We start from the raw sequence: 20,796 nt of genomic DNA on the forward strand, positions 1-20,796 counted from the left end.
CCACTTTATACCCAAATTGACAGTTTCCTGCTAAGAGAACAGGCTCGAATGGCCATACAAAATGCAGCGATCCGATGTGAGCCAAAATTTTTGCTTAGCTAACAGAGTGGAGGCTCGGTCAATGTTTATAACCCAGTGCTAGGATTTTCTTCTAGGTCAGCATTTCAGGCCGTCTTTTGCCTGAAATTCTCAGTGCCTCTCTTTCAACCTCCCTTGTACATCATAAGACCAGAAGACAGGGTATGCTCACTGTTGTTGGGGCGCCTCCATCTCACACAATTGCTTCCGAGGTTGCCACGAACCTCGCTGGTGCATATCTGCGAAAGAAGTCTGGTGTCATGGGTCAACCAGCTCTCTCGGTGGAGGACGAGAATGCGGTTGTTGAGCGGATAGAGCGTTGGTTGAATCATGGATTCTTTCCTTATAACATGTTGGCAAAGGATACAGCCAATGCATATTTCAATAACCAAGGCTATAGCCGCAATAGACCAAACCTCAATGCCGGTTGGCAGAAGGGTTTCTGGATGCGTCATCCAGAACTTGCTGATCACATAGCCAAAGAGCGCGATACACTAAAATTGAAAGGTCCGCACGAAGATCGCAGAGCTCTGAAGTTCTTTCAAGCATTCAAAGATATCAAGCAGCGGTTCCAGATTTCCAACGACAACATATATGCTATGGAAGATGCCGCATTTGTTACCACCATGTATCGAAAGTCCAGCGTCATGTTTGTTCGGCCACCGAACCAACATCACAAGAGAGAAGGACGGGCATTTTCTTCGGTTATCCACTGCTGCTCAACGCGAGGAAAGCACCTGCCCCCATACATTGTCTGCAGGAGCCAGGATCCACCTCAGACCAAGAACTTCGGTCGCATCAAAGTCTCATTCACCCAGTCAGGTTGGGCGGAGTCGAATCATGCGCTCGACTGGCTGAAGACTGTTTTCGAGCCAGAGACCCGACCCAAAGGTCGGCGTGAAACGTGGAGAATCCTGATGATTTCCCATCGATTTTGCGTAGTCTTTCCTGAGTTCGAAAAGTTCTGCTGGGATCACAGGATCGCTTGTCTTTCCTTTCCCAAAAACGATCAACGATTCTTCAATCCAATCGAAAACATCGCTTTCGGGCCTATGCAAAGCAGCTATACCGATTACATGAGAAAGAGATTCTCCGATAACAATGGAAATGCCATCACACTGGAGGTGAGGGAGTTCGCATCCTGGATTGATGGCGAGGTAGCTTCGTCGAAACGAGCGGAAGAAGCTGCAGATGTTTGGCGTCAAAGCTGCCTTGTGCCGCTGGATGAATTTCGCCTTCGCAACTGTCTCCAAGGGAACCGAGCTACAGCCATGCCAGAAGATAGAACTTCTATTCTCGATAGCCGTCTTTACTCGGATGACACCCCTCCGGCAATGGCGAGAACACGGGCCACACCTCGAACAAGTGTTCCTTTACCCATCATCCCATCCACGGAGGCAATGAGCCAACACTCTACTCCCGAATATTCACCTCCTTCACCACGGCAATCACAGGAGAGCCAAGAGAGAGATGATAGCTCTGCATCGGAGGGAAGTCAATTCGACAGTGAAAGTGAGACTGCCAACAGTCACCAGCCCATTACACCATGCAGGACACCTAGACTGCCAAAGACTCCTCGGCCCAGGAGTCCGGAGACAGAACCATCTGGTTCAGTGATGTCGTCCAAAAGGCACCGGGACATCTTGGATAAATGCATAGAAGGATCACCTCAAACACAAAAGAGGTATCGCGATGACTTAATTCTGGATCGTGGGGATCTGGAAAAAGAGAATGCTCGTCTGAAAGAAAGGGTTGAGCTGTTGGAGCAATTTACGCTCAAGAGACAGAGACTCGACTGATATGCCTTCAATTCTTGCGTGGTATCGCAAATTATTTTCTTTCTTTCTCTCATGTATTTAATAACAATGTGAGCGACGTCGCCCACGTTTTCTCTTTGTATAAAATAGCATTAGTTGGATCAATTCCATATGCCCATGCCGGTACCGGGACCCGTGATACCGGAACCGCAACCATTCAACACATCTCGTTTGATATCAACTTCCTCTTCAACTTTCCTCTTAAACTTACACTCGTTCTTATTCACACTCTCCCTCTCCAAACCTTCCAAGTCCACCTATCAGCAGCCCACCATGGTAACCGTCCTTCTCATCCTGGACGTCCAAAACGGGGTAATCGACCGCCTCGAGAAGACGGAGTCCTACCTCGAACGTCTAGCATCGACCATCACTTCCGCACGCAAGGCCAACGTGAAAATCATCCACGTCATTACCGGATTCCGCCCAGGCTATCCAGAAAACCACCCAAACAACTCATCTGTACCCTCTGTCGTCGCACGCGGTGAATATCTCGAAGGCCACTCATCCGTGCAGGTCCACCCAGCCATCGCCCCTGCATCTGGAGAGGTGGTACTCACCAAGCGTCGTGTCTCCGCCTTCTTTGCTACCGAACTTGATATGCTTTTGCGCTGCGCAAATGTCGAGTCAATCGTTGTCGCGGGCTTGATCACCAGTGGAGCTGTCCTATCGACAGTTCGCCAGGCAATGGATATGGACTACCGCGTCACCGTCTTGGAGGATTGCTGCATGGATCGCGATGAGGAGCTGCACCGCGTCCTAATGGAGAAGGTCTTTGCACGCAAGACGGATGTTGTTTCGGCGAAGGAGTGGGCCGAGAAGCTTTCCATGCTGGAGGAGCGCTAGATATGTCATGCCTGGAGGTATGTATTTTGCTTTCAATGTGGAGTCCAGTAGTCCGACTGACTTGTTGTGGCAGAGTAGACTGGTGGCGTCGGTCAATCCAAGCACTCGATCCTAGTCACGCCGTGGAAAGCTCACACTGTCCTTTGAATTATTATGGATAGCCTCCGCAGAAATATTACACATTGCCTGTTGAACGAACACCTAGGCAACTATTGAGGACCCAATTTGCTGTATCGTTTTAAGACCGATAATTTCCGTGTTAGTGCTATGCACCTCTGACGTGTCAGGGTGATCAACGTCAGCTAAACCAAGCCACGATGATGCACCAATCCGATGCCACCACGATGTCCTGCTTACGGGGTGGCTGAGGGCTACCTACGCATGTATTATTTTAAAAAGGCAGATAATCTCAGTTCATTCTTTAAGTATTTCACACTCTTCTATGCGTTTTCCCGAAGATGACTTCCGATAATAACGGAATTTTTCCAGATGATTTTCACGTTAGCATTGACCAAGAGCAAGTTGATGATAAATTCCGGAGGAGTCGGATGACCCCTTTTGTGGAATCGGTAGACTCAGCATTGACCCTGGTAGATTCGTTACCTGGATTTAGCCAGTATGGATGGCCCAATCAGTCCTACATACAGCAAGGTTTCGTTCCTCACGGGAACTTCCCAGACGATCCCGACCATATTGCGAGACGTGATTTGCAAGACGATTCAGCACCCCGGACTTCGTATTTGGACCCTGATAAAATTGCGGATGGCTTACCTGAGATAGAGGGGAGGATCCCTTCATTGAACCACGGTCAACTATTAAGGTTGAAGGCCCATCTTGAGGCTGTTCTGCAAAGGGTGGATACATGTATACGACTTCGACAGCCATACCAACCCAGCGTGCACTTCCCCGCGCCCATGGCTTCTTCTGGTCACTACTACCCTGCTCTCTTTGGTGCACTCTGCTGTCCTCTATGCAAGACAGAAGGCAGGACCTATAGGCAACTTTCATCCCTCAATGACCACCTTGAAGAGGGGCATGGTGTTCTAGAGTGGGGATATCGGTGCCTTGAGCCAGATTGCACTTTCACTGCACCTCGCAAAAAGGCAATGATTGAACATTGGCCCCGTGTACACAGAATTCCTGGTGTGTACCTCAGACCAGAGCGCAATATCCGCATAATCCAACTCCCGTGTCCAACAGCTTGTGAAATATGTTCTCAGCCCACAGTCACCTGGAATGACTTCTATCAGCATGCGAAGAACCACTGCATAGGAAACAATCTTTCAGAGGAAGTACCCGGGGTGGATGATGGATACTCTTCTGCCCAATTGGGGCGGAGGGACAAGCGCGCGGATGAGGATAAATACACAACCTGTGAAGTGAAACCTCCCATGGTGCACCCAGGAAATGCTATATTGTCACATGGTGTTGATAAGAAGCCGGACCACTCCTCAGCTCCCGGTGGAACAGAACCACAAGACACCATCGTGCACGAACCAAGACAATTTTCGCTTTCTCGTGGCTCTGGTTCCTCGGCTACACATTCAGTTGCAACAAATATCACAACTCCGGAGTCTGAAGAGGACTCGATAGATGCAGGTATACTCGACACGAAGAATATGGACCACATCTTGGACGCAGGTCGTTATTTCAGTGACTTGGACCAGCTCGAGCTGCAAACCGCACAGATACTCGGCATGCTAAATGGCACCGGCATTAAGCTTGAGTCGCTGGATGACTGTATCGAGTGCCTTGGGAATTGGCAAGCTGCGCTTGAATATCTGCAGTCTCAAGGATTTTGTGAAAACACCGTCAGCATTTTGATCGAAGATCAAGACCGGGATGGCGTTGCCAGTGTTTTCCATATATCACTGAGCCAAGTTGGTGCTTTGCTCCAGACCATTCTGAGCACATTAGAAGAGGATGCATTAAAAAGGTTGGCAATGACCTGGATGCAGACTATGCTCAATCTTGACAACAAGGCTCTCTCTGACTGTGATTCCGTGGAAATTCTTCGGTACCTGTGTAGAATCCTGTTTATTGGGATTGTTGCATTCTCCGGTTCACATGTGTGTCGCTTCGATATTAATCTCTGGGATCAAGAGATGGAAGAGATTCCTGTCGGTTTTGATGGATATGCCTTCAAGCCAAGGAAGCTGGCTTGCTTGGATGACTTCATAGGTGGTCCTGCATGGATTCTAGGGAAAGTCTCTGCTCCTCCTGAGGGGATGAAGATTTCTCTCACTGTACAGGATGTCCAGGAATTGTGGGGGCCAGTGTCGCTGGTCGAAGGTACTGCAGAGGAAGCGCCAATCATCCAAACAGAGAGAGGCTTTATTGTCCCCTTCCAATACAGCAACAGTCTTCCGTTTCGGAATCTTTGGTGCACGAGGAGATTGAATGCCACTGGTTGACAGAGATTCCAAGATACATCTCCGATGAGAGTTTGCATATGAAGATTCTCATTAGCAGCAGATCGAGGATATTAATCGGTACGAGCACTGACGTCAAGCCTGGGCTTGTTGTCAATGACAAGTGCAGATCGTCAATCTCCAGTATTGGGCAACAAATCGCTTGTCGACTCCAATACCCTGGAACAAGCAAATCAAGATATGTGAGTGATGGATATGATGTTCAGCTTGTCGGCGGACAATATGTCACAGCCGGACTCGTGAAGAAGTACAAGCGGATCCCGAAGCGCACCCTGAAGGCAATGCTCATAGCAGACTGCACAAAGCCAGACACAAGACTCGTGCCGCTTCTAAAGCTCCGTGTCGGATTGGAAGTGAGTGCGTGTACCGGAAACGCCCAGCGAGTGACGCTCTGGGACGCTCTTCGCTTTTCTCAAACAAGCACCCAAGACACAGACCACCCGACCTATTGCGCTCACAACATCGGCGACAAGAATTGTATCAGTTCATGCTGGACTCGATGGAGCTCAGTGGACGACATAGACTCCCTTGACCACATACCCGCGCAAAACAAGCTTCTCTCCGGCCTCGAAGCCCGTCGTGTGATTGTAAACTCAATTCTGGCGCTCGAGCACTCGGGTATCGACGGCGAAGGAAACCTCCAAGTATCATGGCCCTTTAGCAATAGCCCAGCCAATTGTCCCGTATTACCATCCACACCGAAAGAGTCCCATAACTGGTTCCGCGTCGTCAAGGATACGCGGGACACGTCGAGCTTTGCCGTCTTCAGTCAAAGGTGTCTGGAGTTGCCGGAGAAGGGAATGATGCGGTCATGCTCTGTGCTATGCAAGGAAAGACATTCCAAGCCGCTGCAAACTACGCTTTCGACGCGTATTCTGACACCTACCGAAGAAGGTTCAGTGGCTGGACTACTGGTGGGGGTCAAGTTTCTAGTCGGGGAGGCACATCTGACAGTCACGAAGGCAGTGCAGGACAAGTTGGCAATAATCGCTGCTGTTAGCATGAATCCTCTCAATCCTCTGCGGCATCGATTCCGCGAGATTCTACAAGATGCCGGACCCTCTGTCTACAAAGAACATATCTGGCCTGATAACACAGCGGGCCTATCAGTTCCGGTGTTCGTTTACTGATAACACCGGGGGAAATATAACGGCTTTCTTAAGGCTCGTATACGCGAGTAAAATTACCACGAGTCGGCACAGTGCAACACGAAGCGTGCAAATGTTAATAACTCGAGATAATGTGTAATGTCCATGTGGCTATTAAAACAGGATAATCAGGCCTGTACACAACACAGAGTAACAAAGCAAGGCATGGATCATATTGAAATTATCGATGGGTCTGCCCTGTCCCCATTGTAGGGGGATGTAGTACCTATGAGCGGTGCATAAGAGAGAGCTTCGTGTTTGACATACATCCCATCAAGAACTAGAAACTCCATTTCGTTCTGCATCAATTTGTTTCCCCACCCACCCGCCATCTCAGGAAGACTAGATAGAGTTAGTGAGAACTTCATGTGTTATATGGAATTGGACGAGCTCACCGGTAAATACATCGGATGAGAACTGAGGTATAGGCTGCAATCTCTGCAACCAGCACCAACCATCCGGCATTTGCTGTTGATGCACAAATTCTCAACCGAAACTTATAAAAGCGTCTGCGGCGACCAATCTGACATGGGGGTTTGGCAGGTCCTCATCCCCAAGCTTGCTTTCGAACATGAATTTCTTTTGCATGGCATCTTTTCCATTGCCACGCTTCACATGGCAGCCACCACCGCGGACCCACAACAAGTTCTATCTTACCTAGACACCGCACTACAGTGCAATGAACTCCCCTTTGCCCCCTTCAGAGAAGAAGCATTGGCCCGCCTGACCCTTGCCAATTGCGACGCCGTCTTTGCCCAAGCAGCGATCGTCACTATCATTGGCATAGCACTCCCTCGGCTAAACGCTCAGCATGGCGGTGAATCCTGCAGCATGATCGAAACTATGATGACGGTTTTTGAGCTGCTGCAAGGGGCAAGCAAAATCTCACAAATTAGCAAACCATGGCGACAGCCGAGCATATTCTTCAAATACGACTGGAGAGAAAATACTACGCTGGATCCCGACGTGGCCAATGCTATCGCACAATTGCGAATGCTGAATAGCGCAATTGAAAATACAGATCTGGTACAACATAACAGCAGCCAGGAAGCTATTGACTCCCTACAAGGCTCCTTTGCTAAGTTCAACCATGCGCCGCATCCCGCACCTAGCATTGCTTGGCTCACCTTCGCCAAGAGGGAATTTGTGGATGGGTTGCGCGCACGGCAGCCATTCAAGTTGTTGATCCTCATGAATTGGGCAGTTCCATTACACGAATTAGGGGCGCGCTTTTGGTGGGATAAGGGCTGCGGGGATGCGCTAGTCGCTGAGTTATCGAGTGAGCTAAAGGACCGGGATAGGAAGTGGAAATCTGCATTGCAGTGGCCGCAGCAGAAGGTCGGCATATTATCGATAGTAAATTAAAGTGGCAGAGTATCTTTCTAGTTTAACTAGGTTAAGTGTTTGAATCCAAAGACCCCTGGGTGTCTCCGAAATAGACAAGGAGCTGACTATGCCAGCAACCTCTTGAGAATCAGCTCGCAAAGCAACCCCAATGTCTTGGCCCCGACAATATCCAAGGCAGTGATCTCAATACCAAGTTCCGACCTGGTCCAATTTCGCAATTCAACTGCGACTAGGGAATCGATTCCGTAGCTGGCTAGTGGCCGACCTTCTTCCAATGGGTTTTGCAAACCAAGACTGCGCATCAGAACTGCATTCACCACCTCCACGGCTGATGCTACAAGCGCCGGGTGGTCCAAGTCTTCACTCGGGGAAGCCGCTGCGTTCTTAAGTCTGACCAAGTGGCTGTCTTGGCTGTTGCCTCCCATGGCACCGGTTGCTGCGGCCGTCGCCCTTAACGCGCTCCACCGGTGGGATGGTTGGAGTGGTGAAGCGGGAAGGAGAGGAACGGGGATGCCTGTGATGAGCTGCGAGATGCTATCCTGGTTTATCGGCGATGTTGTCTGCTGGAGAATCGAAAAGCGTAAGATTTTGTGCAAGAGAGCTTCATTTATTGGTGTCCAGCCCTGCGACTCCAATCGACGACTGAGGTCGTCATGTTCTGTGAAGTATCCTACATCCTCAACCACTCCCAAGTTGACAGAGCATGCTGGGAGACCAAGAGAATGTCGGTAGACTGCAAACGAGTCCTGGAAGACATTCCCAGCACAATAGTTGGTTTGGGCCTTTTGACCTGCAACTCCACTCACACTAGACAGGAGAGTGAAGAAGTCTAGTTCGAGGTTGTTCTCTATGGCCAGATTGTGCAGGTTCCAGGTCCCGACTACCTTGGGAGCGATGGGCGTCCGGAACTCATCCGGTGTCATCCAGGTGAACATTTTGTCCTGGTTTTGTTAGTTCGCCAAAATTCTGTACCCAAGGGCCTGACTTACTCGCAAAACCATTGCACCTTGGATAATTCCACCGACCGGCTTGTTGGTTGAGGCGAATGCTCGCCGCACATCCTTGACATCACAGATGTCACCTTGGATCAGATCCACGTGTGTTCCCATGGCCTTAAGATGGTAGATGATACGTTGAGAAGCAGAATCCTCGTATCCACTACGGGACATGACCGCAATGTTCTTGGCCCCGATGCGGGCTAGGTAGAGGGCGAGACTACCACACAGACCCTTAAATCCGCCGGCAATAAGGTATGAAACATTGTCTCTCAGTTTTAGGACGGGAGCGGCGGGAATGACCTGGATTATTAGTCAAGTCTCAACAGAGAGCGTGGTGTGGATGGACATACTGGTACTCGAACATCATCGCGGTTCCCATCCGACACCACAATCTTGCCAATGTGCTTTCCATCTCGCATGCAACGGAAGGCATTTGCAATGTCGCCAGAGGAGAATGTCCTATAGATTGGAAGGGGCTTGATGATGCCATCGTTGGCGAAGGCAACCATTTGTTTCATCAAGCGGTCGAATGTGGGCATGGGGATCGCCTGAAGGTCGAATGACCGATATGAAGCATTGCGGCTAAATGGTGCCAACGAGATGCTGTTTCGATCAATGAGATCCTTCTTACCAATCTCAATGAAGTTTCCATTCGGGGCCAGGCAGCGCCAAGACTCGTGCAGCATATCACCCGCCAACGAATTCAGAATCACATCAGCGCCACGGCCATTGGTGGCAGACATGAGATCACTCGAAAATGATATCGACCGCGACGAGAACATGCGGTCTTCTGGGATGCCGTATTCCGTTCTCAAGAAGCGGCGCTTCTCCTCTGAACCAACGGTCACGTATATCTCGGCTTGCAGGTGGCGGCAGATTTGGATGGCTGCCAATCCGACACCTCCTGCACCGGCATGGATCAAAACGGTCTGTATTGTCAGCAGAAGTGAATAACCGGCAGGGAAAGAGACATACCTGTCCTGCCTGTGTGTTTGCCAGATTGATGAGACTGTACATAGCTGTCATGAAGCAAATTCCGAAGGTGGAGGCATCCACAAATGACATCCAATCCGGAATCCGCTGGACACCCTCCACCATACCGATTACTCGGTTGCCAAATGCACCTCCATCCTTCCGGACGAGCACTACACGATCTCCAACGGAAACAGACCCCACATCATTTCCTCGTCGAGTGACGATTCCGGCACATTCTATGCCAAAACGACGCTCGTTGGAGGGAAAGAACCCCAGGGCATGCGCCAAGTCTTTGAAGTTGAGGGCCGCTGCATGCACCTCAATCTCCACGTCACGGTTTCCAAATTCTTCGTCAGGCTGCTCTGCATACTGCAGACTGTCAATGGTGCCAGCCCGCGTGCTAATCAACCTTACAGTGGACTGGTGACCATGCAGTGACTGCTGTCGGGGCTCCGGGCCCAAAATACTGTCCTTCTCGGCCTGGTTAACCGCCTTGTCAGGAACGATCCGGCTGATATATACTATTCCCCCTCTCTCGATGAATTCATGATCCTCATCTTGCAACTTCTGAGCCGAGACGAGACGTTCCAATACCGAATGAAGAGCACCTAGGCTGGCTGGCCCATCTGCATGCTCAACGTCCAACACCATGATTAGAGAGGTTGGGTCCTCGCCATATAGCGATCGCGCTGTGCCGAAAAAGAGGGCATGCTCAGGGTGCGTCACCTGCATCTGCGCACCTCGTGTGACCCAGAGAATTCGACACTGGCGTTGGACGAGGTTCCGGAAAGATTCAAATTGTTCGTCGCTTAGGTTAGACATGACTGGAGAATGCATCTCGTCCAGTACGACGACAGTCCCATTCTCAGGAACATCGTTAAATGGCAGGAAATGTTCAATGACCTCCCACCCATTCTCGACGAGGTCGCTAAGGGTTCTCGACTTCAGTCCATTCGAGGCCTTAAAGTGTGTGACATGGAGAGGTACCCTGGGTTGTGGAGCTTCCTTAGCTATGGTAGATTCAAAGGAGGCAATTTGGAGCTCGCCAGCATCCTTCGGAGGTTGCGCGGTTGAAGTGCTTTCCAATCCGTCATGTTTGGATAAGCTTTCTCCAGCTGTGCTGGTGTCGTACACAACGAAAAGGAAGCATCTATGGGAAAGATGGTTTCGGGCCTTTTCAATATGGCTAGTCGAGGGCGGGTGGCAAGGAGATGCCTTGAGAATAATGATCTCATAAGTGTCCCTGTCTTCCATTTCGCTAAATGGCGCATCAATGTCGTGAAGGCCAAACTCCACATTCGAGCTTCCGTATTTGGACTGTGCGGAGAGAGCGGAGTTTTGCGATGGTAGCGAGAGACGGTACTCGAGGTCCGTGGCAATATCCGAGGCGACGGGCTTGACGCAATCAAGCCACACGCTTTCGGGTTTGTCAATTAAGCTCAGCTCAAAGAGCCGCAGTCGAGGGTTCTTGTGAGCAACAAGGTTGACGACCTGTCCTATCTTCGCAACAGCTTGGGCAGTGCTGCTGCTAAACTCTGCTGCCTCAAGCAAGGTATCAAGTTTATTATCCGAAAGGAAAGATACGTCCGGTTGCCATTCCAAACACGTATACGTGTGCGCTGCATGCCTCTCCACGGTAGCGTCGAGGGAATGGTAGTGAAGGCCAGAAAGTCGGAAGAGCAAATTCCCATTGGCTGGGTCATACACCTTGACATTCGACTTAAGCCGGCGGGGATCATCATGTCTTCCGACACCGGTATACTCTGCATCTGCAACAGCTAAGCCTGTCTCTGGAGAAGATGCTTGCGCCATCACGGTCAGGTCATCTATCGTAGCCGGCAACATCAAGATATTGACAGAACTTCGGTGGCCAGCCCAGACAGATGGTGCACCCGCCTGGAAGCAAGAATCAATGCTCACGGGATGCATTGAGTACAAAGACTGCGGTGTTTTGGATTGTGGTTCCAAAAGAGATACAGTGGCTCGGTTCGACCGCTGACCAGCAGTAGATTCAATTTGCAGTTGTTGTTGGAAACTGGGACCGAAGCTGTATCCCACATCCCGCATTGCCTTGTACCAGGTCGAGGCAGGAGTGCTGTGGAGGAGAGGGAGAAGGTCGCTCGCAGGCCCCACTGGAGATGTCAGTCGTGATCTTCAATCCAGCAAGAGACAACATACCTTGGATACCCTCTTCTGATAGACTGACAAGCCCTTGACAATGATCATTGACAACCTCCTTTGAGATGGATGAGATTTTGAATTCATGCCAACTGTCCTTCGTGCTGGTACATGGGTTAAGTGACAACATGATCTGGGTATTTCCGGATTCCTCATCTACGGTTAGTGCGCGGAAGAATGTGATATTCCGCAACTTGTATGATACTTGGTTGACGCTGGCTGTGTCAGGGATGCGACCCAAGGATTTGGCCTTTTGGAATATAGCTTCGATGGCCATGGCAATATATCCAGACGCGGGAAAGACCACGCTATCACCGAGCTGCTGAGGTTAGCATGCAAATCAAAGAAAGAAACGTCGGATAAGTACCTTGTGGTCCCGGAGCCACGGTAAGTCATCTACTTTGATGGCCTTTTTCCACACCGGTTGAGTCCACGGAGTACCCAAGACTTTGGTACCGAGAAGATCATGGTGAGCAAACTTGCGGAACCGCCAGTCACTGCTTGCCTCACTTTCCTGCCAATATTTGGTGGCGTGGTTCCATGGGTAGTTCGGAAGATCGACGATCAATGAGGGTGCTGCTGCTTCAGTGTCCTTGTTCACTTGGGCCAGTTGAATCGGGCATCCTATAATGAATAGCTGTCCAGCCAATCCCAGCATGGCGTTAAGTGCATCAGCGCCTCGTTTCCAGGACGGAATATAGTCGACCGAGGATGAAACAGCCTTCTTGATTTGGTTAATTGGTCCAGAAAGGGCGTTGCTTGGTCCGATCTCGATCAATAAATCCACGCCATCTGATGGGGATATCATACGCTGAATGGCTTGGCTGAACAGAACTGGCGAGACCATGTTACGCACCCAATAGCTCGGGCCGAGGTCATCCTCAACTATTTCCCCCGAGGTGGACGAAATCATAGTTGCAGACTTGAAAGATGGCTGCTGCCAGTTAACGTGCCTTTCTAACAATGTCTGGTACTCGTCCGCCACCACGTTCATATGTCTAGAATGGTACGCCGCATTTACCAGAAGCAGACGAGCAAAGTGGCCGTCAGCCTTGATCTTCTGTTCAACGGTTTGCAGTTCCGAGCGGACCCCAGAAAGTGTTACACTATCTGGGCTGTTGATACAGGCGATCTGAATGGATGTGGTTTTCAGATAGGGTTGTACCGATTCAGCCCCTAGTCCAGTCGCAAGCATACCGACTTCTGTTTCGAACTGAGCATTTGAAGTTGCCTTGCCTCGGTAGTAAGCGATCTTGATGGCCTGCTCGGCAGTGATCCTACCAGCCATGACAGCAGCTGCAATTTCTCCAGATGAGTGGCCAACAACAGAGCTGCATTTGACGCCAGAACCGTCCAGAACTGCCAGAATAGCAAGCTGAAGAGCGGTCACAAGGGGCTGTGAGAGTTCAGGATCACGGAGGTCCTCGGCGCTTTGAGGGTTGACCAGTTTATCTAGGCTTGTCAGTGTATCCGTCAATGGACAAGGTTAGGAGAGACTGACCGATAAGCGACCACTGGGGAGGCTCGGACAGGTTTCCCAGGACATTGTCTAAATGCTCCAACTCTCTCTTGGCAACAGGGAATGTAATAAGATCCTTGCCCATCTGCACCCATTGAGCGCCCTGTCCAGTGAACACAAAGCCAATTCTGGGTGGATCCGACCGAGGTGTTCCCATAGTCACATCATCAACGTCGATAGAATTGCTGTTAGCGATCAGATATCCTCGATGATAATGCCGTGTACGGTGATTGGAGAGTGTGTGCGCCAAATCTCGGATCTTCACTCCAACAGCAGGATCCGAGAGATGTTTGTCTAGCGATGTTACTTGAGCCCGGAGGGAATTCTCGTCGTTGGCCGAGAGGACCAAAAGATAAGGTCTCTCCGGACCTGCATCGTCTGCAAAGATATCGTCGCTTTCGGGTGTGTAAGAGGTGACATGCTTGCTGAGTCCAGTTGCAGCATCAACAATGACATGGGCATTGGAGCCACCATATCCGAAGGAGTTCACACTAGCTCGTCGGAAGGGAACGGCAGGCCAATTCGTTGTGGCTTGCGAGGGACGTAGGCAAAGCTTGTCAAAGTCGATATTAGGGTTTGGGGTTAGGAATGTGGGGTTTCCAGGGATAACACCCCTCTCAAGGGCGAGAATTGTTTTCAACAAACCCGAGATTCCCGCTGCGGGCTCCGAGTGACCGATATTGCTTTTGACTGATCCAATCCGTAAGGGGTTGTCCGGAGTTCGATGTTTGCTAAACACCGATGCAATACCGTTCACCTCAATCACATCACCAGCTTTGGTGCCAGTTCCATGACATTCGATGTAACTGGTCAATGACAAGTCAGAAATACCAGCATTTGCATACGCCTGCCGAACGGCGGTTGCCTGGGCTTGTGAGTTGGGGCTGGCAATACCGGCTGTCCAGCCATCACTCCCAGTCGCAGTACCGCGTAGGACGGCACGAATGGGATCACCGTCACGGAGGGCATCATCGAGACGTTTGAGATAGACCATATTAACTGCTTCAGCTTTGATATAGCCGTCTGCCTTAGCATCAAACGTGTGACATTTTCCTGACAGCGAGGCTGTTCCATTGGCACCAAAGTGGTGGTCCATAACATGCTCAGGGCTGAGATAGATATTGGCGCCGGCAACGATAGCACCGTTGATCTCACGAGTTTGGAGATATCTACTCGCGATATCGACACCGGTCAATGTACCGGAGCAGGCTGTATCTATAGTCATACTGAGTGATGTTTAGTCTCAGATATTGAGAAGCATTGCCGAGAGACATACCTAGGACCCTTGATGTTCAGAAAGTGACTGATTCGGTTGCTCAACATAGCACGTCCAATTCCAACCGTCGTCGTAGTGCCTCTGTTCTCTGGGTCTCGGGCTTGCATGTCCCCATAATCACAGGCAAATGAACCGACAAAGCAACCGACGGGTGACTCGTCCAGTTGCTCGAGCGTAACACCCGCGTTTTCGAGGCCCTCATAAACAACCTCCAATAATTGACGCTGCTGGGGGTCCATAGACATGGCCTCCAGTCGAGGGAGCTTAAAGAACTGGGCATCAATATCCTGCACGTCAATTCCTTGGAGGAACATCCCTCCCGGAGAGGCCATCGTCTTGTTCTTCAAGGATCCATCGTACTATGTCTGTTAGTGTATGGCGGAAGTAGTGATTTCTCAAGACTTACATGAGTATCAATGTTGAACCTAGAAGGAGGAGGTCGGTTTTTTGCGATGCTGCCTCGCTCAATAAATCTCCAGAATGCCTCTGGGGAATGGCAGTCATTGGGGAGTCTACAGGCCATTCCAACCACGGCAATCGGGGCTTGAAGTGAGGTTTGGGACGCACCATCTATAGCTCCAATATCGGGGATGGCATTGTCTTCACCAAGAGAATTGGCCTGAACTGAGTCGGCAGTCCTATGAATATCAACAACTCCATTGGTATATCTATCCGTGCCAGAGCTGTTTATAACCATGTTGAAGTGCAAAATCGTAGTTGAAAGCAGATTGGTTTTGCAGGAGGAAGCACATCCAGGCTGTCCATTTTGTACCTGGACCACCTGTCTTTGCTCAGCTAGTATGACCTCTATGACCTCTATATTCAGAAGGATGTAGTCATTGATAGAACAGACTTGCAATTTGGTATACAGTATTGTAACTTTTAACACGGGACGGGCACGATAGGGTATCCCTACCTAGATATGAAACGTATATGAGTTTTAATAATATATTAGGCCTATCAATTTCGTCACTTACGCGACATGGGCCTGGGGACTTAGCAATTGATTAGGTGCATATGTGAATATTTATCTCTTGGCTTACTTATTTATATTGAATTACTCCATATAGCATAGCATCGTTGATAAGAGCATGCCCTAGGCCATCCGATATATCTTGCAAAAATGCTACCTGTGGTGGACATGGGCACCCAAACATCTTACTGTTTTGTAAACCCTTGTAATTTAGAAAGATTCAAAGTTTGCTCCGACGATCCTTCGAACCTGATGAGGTATGACTGTAACAAGCATCGTCGAAATTGGCCGTTTTCAGCTGCTGCGGCTGCCGCCGCTCCTCCGGCCAGGCAAATAAAGTTTTCCGAGATCTACAGGTATGCAGATCAACAATGTACCACGCACAAGATTACGCACGAGCTAGCTCTTCCTCGCCGAGTCAGCCGCAAGCAGAGGCCAAAACCTGCACGCTGCGTGCAGGGCCCCATAATCTCCCAAAGATAATGCGATGAAGATTGGTATGGTTGAGCCATTTCCACCTTGTGTTGGCTCTAAGTCCAAAATATGACAATGCGAGCGCGGGTGGGTCCGGCACGTGGAGCGAGAGTCGTTGCTAGCGAATGTTGCTCCGGCGTCATCGGGTGAGATGCTGAAGAGAAAGTTCCACGTGACTAGGATAAATGTTATAAGATGTCATAGATGGGCCGGGAAGGGTTTCGATTGTCTATCCAATTGAACAACTTTTGTCCCATAGACTTCAACATGTCTCAACAAGATGTCGAGTTCAAGACCATGGATGGTGTCACTCTGCGAGGTCGAATGTATATCGCCTCGAGTCGAGGACCTGGTATTGTGATGAGTCCAGGGGTAAGTACCGAATCACCTCGTCTGATTTTCCTAACTAACGTCAGGCAGTTCAATGCTGTCAAAGAGATGGTAGGCCTGCCAAACGTGGCTGTAGCCTTTCAGCAGTCCGGAATCACAGTGCTTATGTATGACCCACGAACCACTGGGCTTAGTGATGGCGAGCCGCGCAACGATATCGACCCCTTTACGCAGATCGACGACTACTCAGATGCGCTGAGCTTTCTGGCTGTTCATCCTATGGTGGACCAGACTCGTATGGGGATTTGGGGGATGTCTCTTTCTGGGGCAGTCGCACTAGCATGTGCAGCAGTTGACCCACGCGCCCGCTTCGTCGTCGCCATCTGCCCAGCTACAGTCTTTCCTTTTACGCAGGCCAAGATACCTAGCGTACTTGGGAAAGCTGCGAAGGATCGGGAGTCCCAGTTAAAGGGTAACGATCCGTTCTATCTCCCGATGCTCAACGGAGCGGGCGACAATCCAGCTGGGGCCAATCTAGGCATTGACAAGGATGCCGCTCTGCGCATTATCAGCGCACAGGACGAAAGTATCCCCACTCGCCAAGCCTTAGCTGCCAATCATGTCAATCGTACAACCATCCAATCTTATCGGAAGCTCGTAATGTGGAATCCAACTCCGATCTATAGGCATCTGGCTGTGCCGGTGATGTTTGTGGTGCCGGAGTTGGATCAGCTCTTCCCTGCTGCGGAACAACAGCAGACGTTCAAGAATCTCCCGGGAACCATGAACCAAGTCCATGTCGAACCGGGAGTAGCCCACATGGATGTTCTCGAGGGGAGCATTTGCCGGATTTGATGAAGCGGAAGTTGCTGTTTATCCGGGGGGGTTGTAAGTTAAATGTAAGTGGAGGGGAGAAAACAGCCTGATTGGATGTGGCTTGTCCAACTCAACCCAACGCACGGGCCAATTCCCGCCCGGTCGCACGGGTTGAATGCAAAAGATCGATTTAGGTACCTTTCTATGGGATACACATATAAAAGGTACTGAAAAGCCAAAATAATTCAAACGTGATATCTCGACCACGATATTCAATTACAGGAAGGTGAAAATATTCATAATTTAACCTACTATCTTTAGTTTCTCTACATAATCTTTTAAAAAAGAATATCTAAAATTAGAGAAAACGAAACTACACTAGTAATTGTAGTGTAAAATAGATCGAAAGGCGTTTCCTCTAGAACAGACTTTTATTTTAACTTAAAATCCTATCTTACTATAATACATAGCCTATAATAACTTAATAATATATCTATTTAATAGTTAAAAAGTGCCGTGGTCGAGATATTCACATCTGAATCATTTTAGCTTTTAAGTACCTTTTATATGTGTATCCTATAGAAAAGGTACCTAAATCGATTTTTTGCATTCAACCGTAGGCGACCCAACTCCCCTTGGGAGTTGGATCGTGCGTCGGACCGAGTATGGATATCCGAACGATAAGCGATATACGATATACTATGTAGGTAAGCACAGAGGACCTTGGTTAGTACATGTAGCCACTATTCCAAAGCATGCAATCAATTGGAATAACTTCGTTATATTTGCTTCTTTGCGACATAATTCATTTACAGAAGTCTGCCTCTCCATCACATCCCACATATAATATCTACAACTTCACCTGCCCTCGCTCCTGAGGACCTGCACAGCAAGCCGGCTCGGGGTGCAAGGTCGACCGGTTAAAGGACTGGCTTGAAGCCGGCACATCCAGTGCAGGGTTCTTAGTAAAGAAGCCATCCGGCTTGAGCATCACGCTGACACGCTCCATGGGCATAACAGGGAAGTCCTCAATGCGGGGGTTATGGGTGAGGCCGAATGCTGGGGGCAGTTAGCTAATATTGCAGGAGAGGTTAGATGGGATAGCATACTGTGCCAGAGAACAACATCTTCGTTTTCAACTGCGTCATTCCTTCCAGCCCACACTTCCACGCCTTCAGATTGCTTGCTCTGGTTTGTGAACTCGCCGGCGGCGAATAGCTCGTCATCTTGATATTTAGTAACCCAGATAGGGCGGGTCGCAAAGCGGGCGCGCTTCGAGCCAAATGAGTTCGGGTGTGCCAGAAGCATCTGACTCGGCATGGTCTGCAGCTTGTATGCGATGGGGTGGTGGGTTATAGGGTTGATGATCGAGTCGTTCCGGATCTTGAAGACGCGGTGGCGGTCGACGCTGGTCGAGGCACTGCCGCTTGACTTGATAATGTTCTCTTCTGTGGTGTACCCGACGAGCCATGGGTTGCTGTCATCCTCCGGCATAGGCACGCTTTCTTCGTAGTATACTGTGTTTTTGTAGCCGTCGATGGCAGGGTCGATACGAAGGGAGAACATATGTTGGTGGAAGGGGGCCATAACGCCCGGTCCGACGTTCGTACCCCATGGCACGGTTTGGCCGTTCTCGTTTTCGAAGGGCACAGTCGAGAGGATACCAGTTGCTCGTACCTCGAGCTCAATATTGGCTGCTTGGTCGAGAATAAAAGCGAAGATGTATTCGTAGTTAGCAACGGTGCAGATCATCTGAACCACGAGCTGGCGGTTACGGACGACAGTCGCCGCCCCAGTGCGGTAGTTAGTGTGCTTATGTTGCAGCCCATTATCCTGCTCGTGCATACAGATGACATTCTTTAGTTGAATCGGTGCTCCCTGTGCATCCGTGCGATATCCATCGAAATACTTGATGTGACCGAGACAGTCGCAGCCGAGACTCAGTTGGTTAGCTGTAATACCGAAGCCGACGTCACCCACGTCAAATGCTTGCTTGCGGTGGTAGGGAGCCCGTGGATCTAGAATAACTTAGACGGGTTGCTAAAGCGGAGTCATAGAACATACCGGCGTAGGGGACTGTCATCTCAGAGACCGACAGACGGTAGAAGGTGTTGCGACCATCGTAGGTTACATTGTGCAGCACCAGGCCCTCTCGGTTGTTGAAGCCCACTCTGAAACGCCACTTCTGCCATGACACGGCATTCCCAACGATATTAAACGACGCTCCCTCTGGTTGCTGGACAATGTAGGGCTTTAGATCAGTGCGCAGAGGCTCATCCAGCAAATCATGCGCATATTGCACAGTAGGCACCTGCTTCCAGGGCTGGGTCTCAGTGCTTTGGGTATCGGCTCCACCAGGCAGATAATCCATGCGGACCAGTTTGCGAGTGATGCCATCAAACACAGGGGAGAATTTGCAAGGGAGAGAATACTGGTTGTTCTGGGGGTGGTCTGTCGCCACAATGTACATGTAGCACTGGAACAAACGCCGTGTCTCCTTGGCATCATCAGTACCATAGATCCACGGATCTAAGCAGACGGTGTGGCCAGCCGGAAGCTTCAACTTTTCAATTTCAGCCTTGACAGCTGGATGGCTGAGACATAGCTCCTCAATTTCCATCATTTCATCAACGTCCAGTGGACCCTGGACGTCCTTGGGTAGCTCTTTTGCTGACACGATGGACTTGGTGTCTGCATTGATCAGAGCCTTGAAGAAAGACCCGTTATCCAATCGGTGGAAGAGGGCCATCAACAACCGTGCTGGTTTCAGCGGGCGCACTTCACCTTGGCGCTCGGCCTCGAGAAATGGTACAACCTCATGCTTGGCAGGTTCCTGAAGATCGATGCGTTTGTAGCGCAGCTTGGCACCTGGGAAAGCGGATTCGAGAACGGAGACCGCCAATTGGATCTCCCCAGGTGTTATAGGGTCAAAAGGGTGAAGGCTAGTCATTATAGATAATGTTCAAGGAAGGATGGTTTCTCTAAGGCTGGGAATAGCAATGCATTTATATTCGCATGAACCCTGGTGATCCCCTTGGGTTTCCCTTTTGGGTAAATCTTTCGCGCTCCTGTGGCGATCTGATTGGCCAGTTGGGCAAACGGCGCATCTTTCCCCCCAAGGGGTTTAGCGCGTATGCATTCTTGATAAGTGCCCGGAAAGTCATGATTGGTGGGGTTCACCGGGAATGATTTGGAGAATAAGTTGGTCCCTGCAGTGTCCCCAATTTCTACCTAACTAGGAGACAGAAGGACTGTTGCCAAAATGAAGATTTGAGTAAAAATGAAGCTTTCGTGGCCTTGTTGCCTTACAGCCTTGTGGATCAGGCTACAATTTTAGTCGTCTGCTCTCCCTAATATCCGCTGCCAGCAGTGTAAATCCCTGTTATACTAACCAATAATTCTTGTCCGCAGGTACGGATACTCCGTAGATCCCGATGGGTATGAGCTATATCTATTCTACTGAGTTCTCCTATGTTAGACTCTCCCGGGGTAGAGTTTCATTACGGAAAATTGTGGATCACACAGCCCAATATATATAAAGGCTTGTCTGCAATATGGTTCGAAGCGTTTTTATAATCCTAGCCGACGGATC

At 49.8% G+C, this 20,796-nt stretch overlaps 7 protein-coding genes across 7 annotated transcripts; 5 read left to right on the forward strand and 2 right to left on the reverse strand.

The window, feature by feature from the left end:
- Positions 1–242: 242 nt before the first annotated feature.
- Positions 243–1,877, forward strand: N7519_001005 (uncharacterized protein; the record flags this gene model as incomplete). The annotated part of the gene is made up of 1 exon (XM_057287783.1): positions 243–1,877. The coding sequence occupies one exon, from the start codon at positions 243–245 to the stop codon at positions 1,875–1,877; it is 1,635 nt and encodes a 544-aa protein (XP_057153866.1).
- Positions 1,878–2,168: 291 nt separating this feature from the next.
- Positions 2,169–2,738, forward strand: N7519_001006 (cysteine hydrolase family protein; the record flags this gene model as incomplete). The annotated part of the gene is made up of 1 exon (XM_057287784.1): positions 2,169–2,738. One exon carries the CDS (start codon positions 2,169–2,171, stop codon positions 2,736–2,738), a length of 570 nt encoding a protein of 189 aa, XP_057153867.1.
- A 914-nt stretch (positions 2,739–3,652) lies between these two features.
- N7519_001007 (uncharacterized protein) lies at positions 3,653–6,300 on the forward strand (the record flags this gene model as incomplete). Its single annotated transcript, XM_057287785.1, has 2 exons — positions 3,653–5,106; positions 5,166–6,300. 2 exons carry the CDS (start codon positions 3,653–3,655, stop codon positions 6,298–6,300), a joined length of 2,589 nt encoding a protein of 862 aa, XP_057153868.1.
- A 546-nt stretch (positions 6,301–6,846) lies between these two features.
- Positions 6,847–7,683, forward strand: N7519_001008 (uncharacterized protein; the record flags this gene model as incomplete). The annotated part of the gene is made up of 1 exon (XM_057287786.1): positions 6,847–7,683. One exon carries the CDS (start codon positions 6,847–6,849, stop codon positions 7,681–7,683), a length of 837 nt encoding a protein of 278 aa, XP_057153869.1.
- Positions 7,684–7,769: 86 nt separating this feature from the next.
- On the reverse strand, positions 7,770–15,308 carry N7519_001009 (type I polyketide synthase; the record flags this gene model as incomplete). Its single annotated transcript, XM_057287787.1, has 9 exons — positions 7,770–8,606; positions 8,655–8,963; positions 9,014–9,592; positions 9,639–11,770; positions 11,817–12,135; positions 12,184–13,268; positions 13,318–14,561; positions 14,612–14,970; positions 15,018–15,308. The coding sequence occupies 9 exons, from the start codon at positions 15,306–15,308 to the stop codon at positions 7,770–7,772; spliced, it is 7,155 nt and encodes a 2,384-aa protein (XP_057153870.1).
- A 1,017-nt stretch (positions 15,309–16,325) lies between these two features.
- N7519_001010 (alpha/beta hydrolase) lies at positions 16,326–17,243 on the forward strand (the record flags this gene model as incomplete). The annotated part of the gene is made up of 2 exons (XM_057287788.1): positions 16,326–16,430; positions 16,479–17,243. The coding sequence occupies 2 exons, from the start codon at positions 16,326–16,328 to the stop codon at positions 17,241–17,243; spliced, it is 870 nt and encodes a 289-aa protein (XP_057153871.1).
- An 811-nt stretch (positions 17,244–18,054) lies between these two features.
- N7519_001011 (uncharacterized protein) lies at positions 18,055–20,154 on the reverse strand (the record flags this gene model as incomplete). The annotated part of the gene is made up of 3 exons (XM_057287789.1): positions 18,055–18,263; positions 18,314–19,222; positions 19,269–20,154. 3 exons carry the CDS (start codon positions 20,152–20,154, stop codon positions 18,055–18,057), a joined length of 2,004 nt encoding a protein of 667 aa, XP_057153872.1.
- Positions 20,155–20,796: the final 642 nt, after the last annotated feature.

Source organism: Penicillium mononematosum (genome assembly GCF_028829835.1).
Source record: "Penicillium mononematosum strain IBT 11891 chromosome Unknown utg000001l:1.0-4488741.0:1.0-4491989.0, whole genome shotgun sequence".
NCBI classification, from domain to species: domain Eukaryota; kingdom Fungi; phylum Ascomycota; class Eurotiomycetes; order Eurotiales; family Aspergillaceae; genus Penicillium; species Penicillium mononematosum.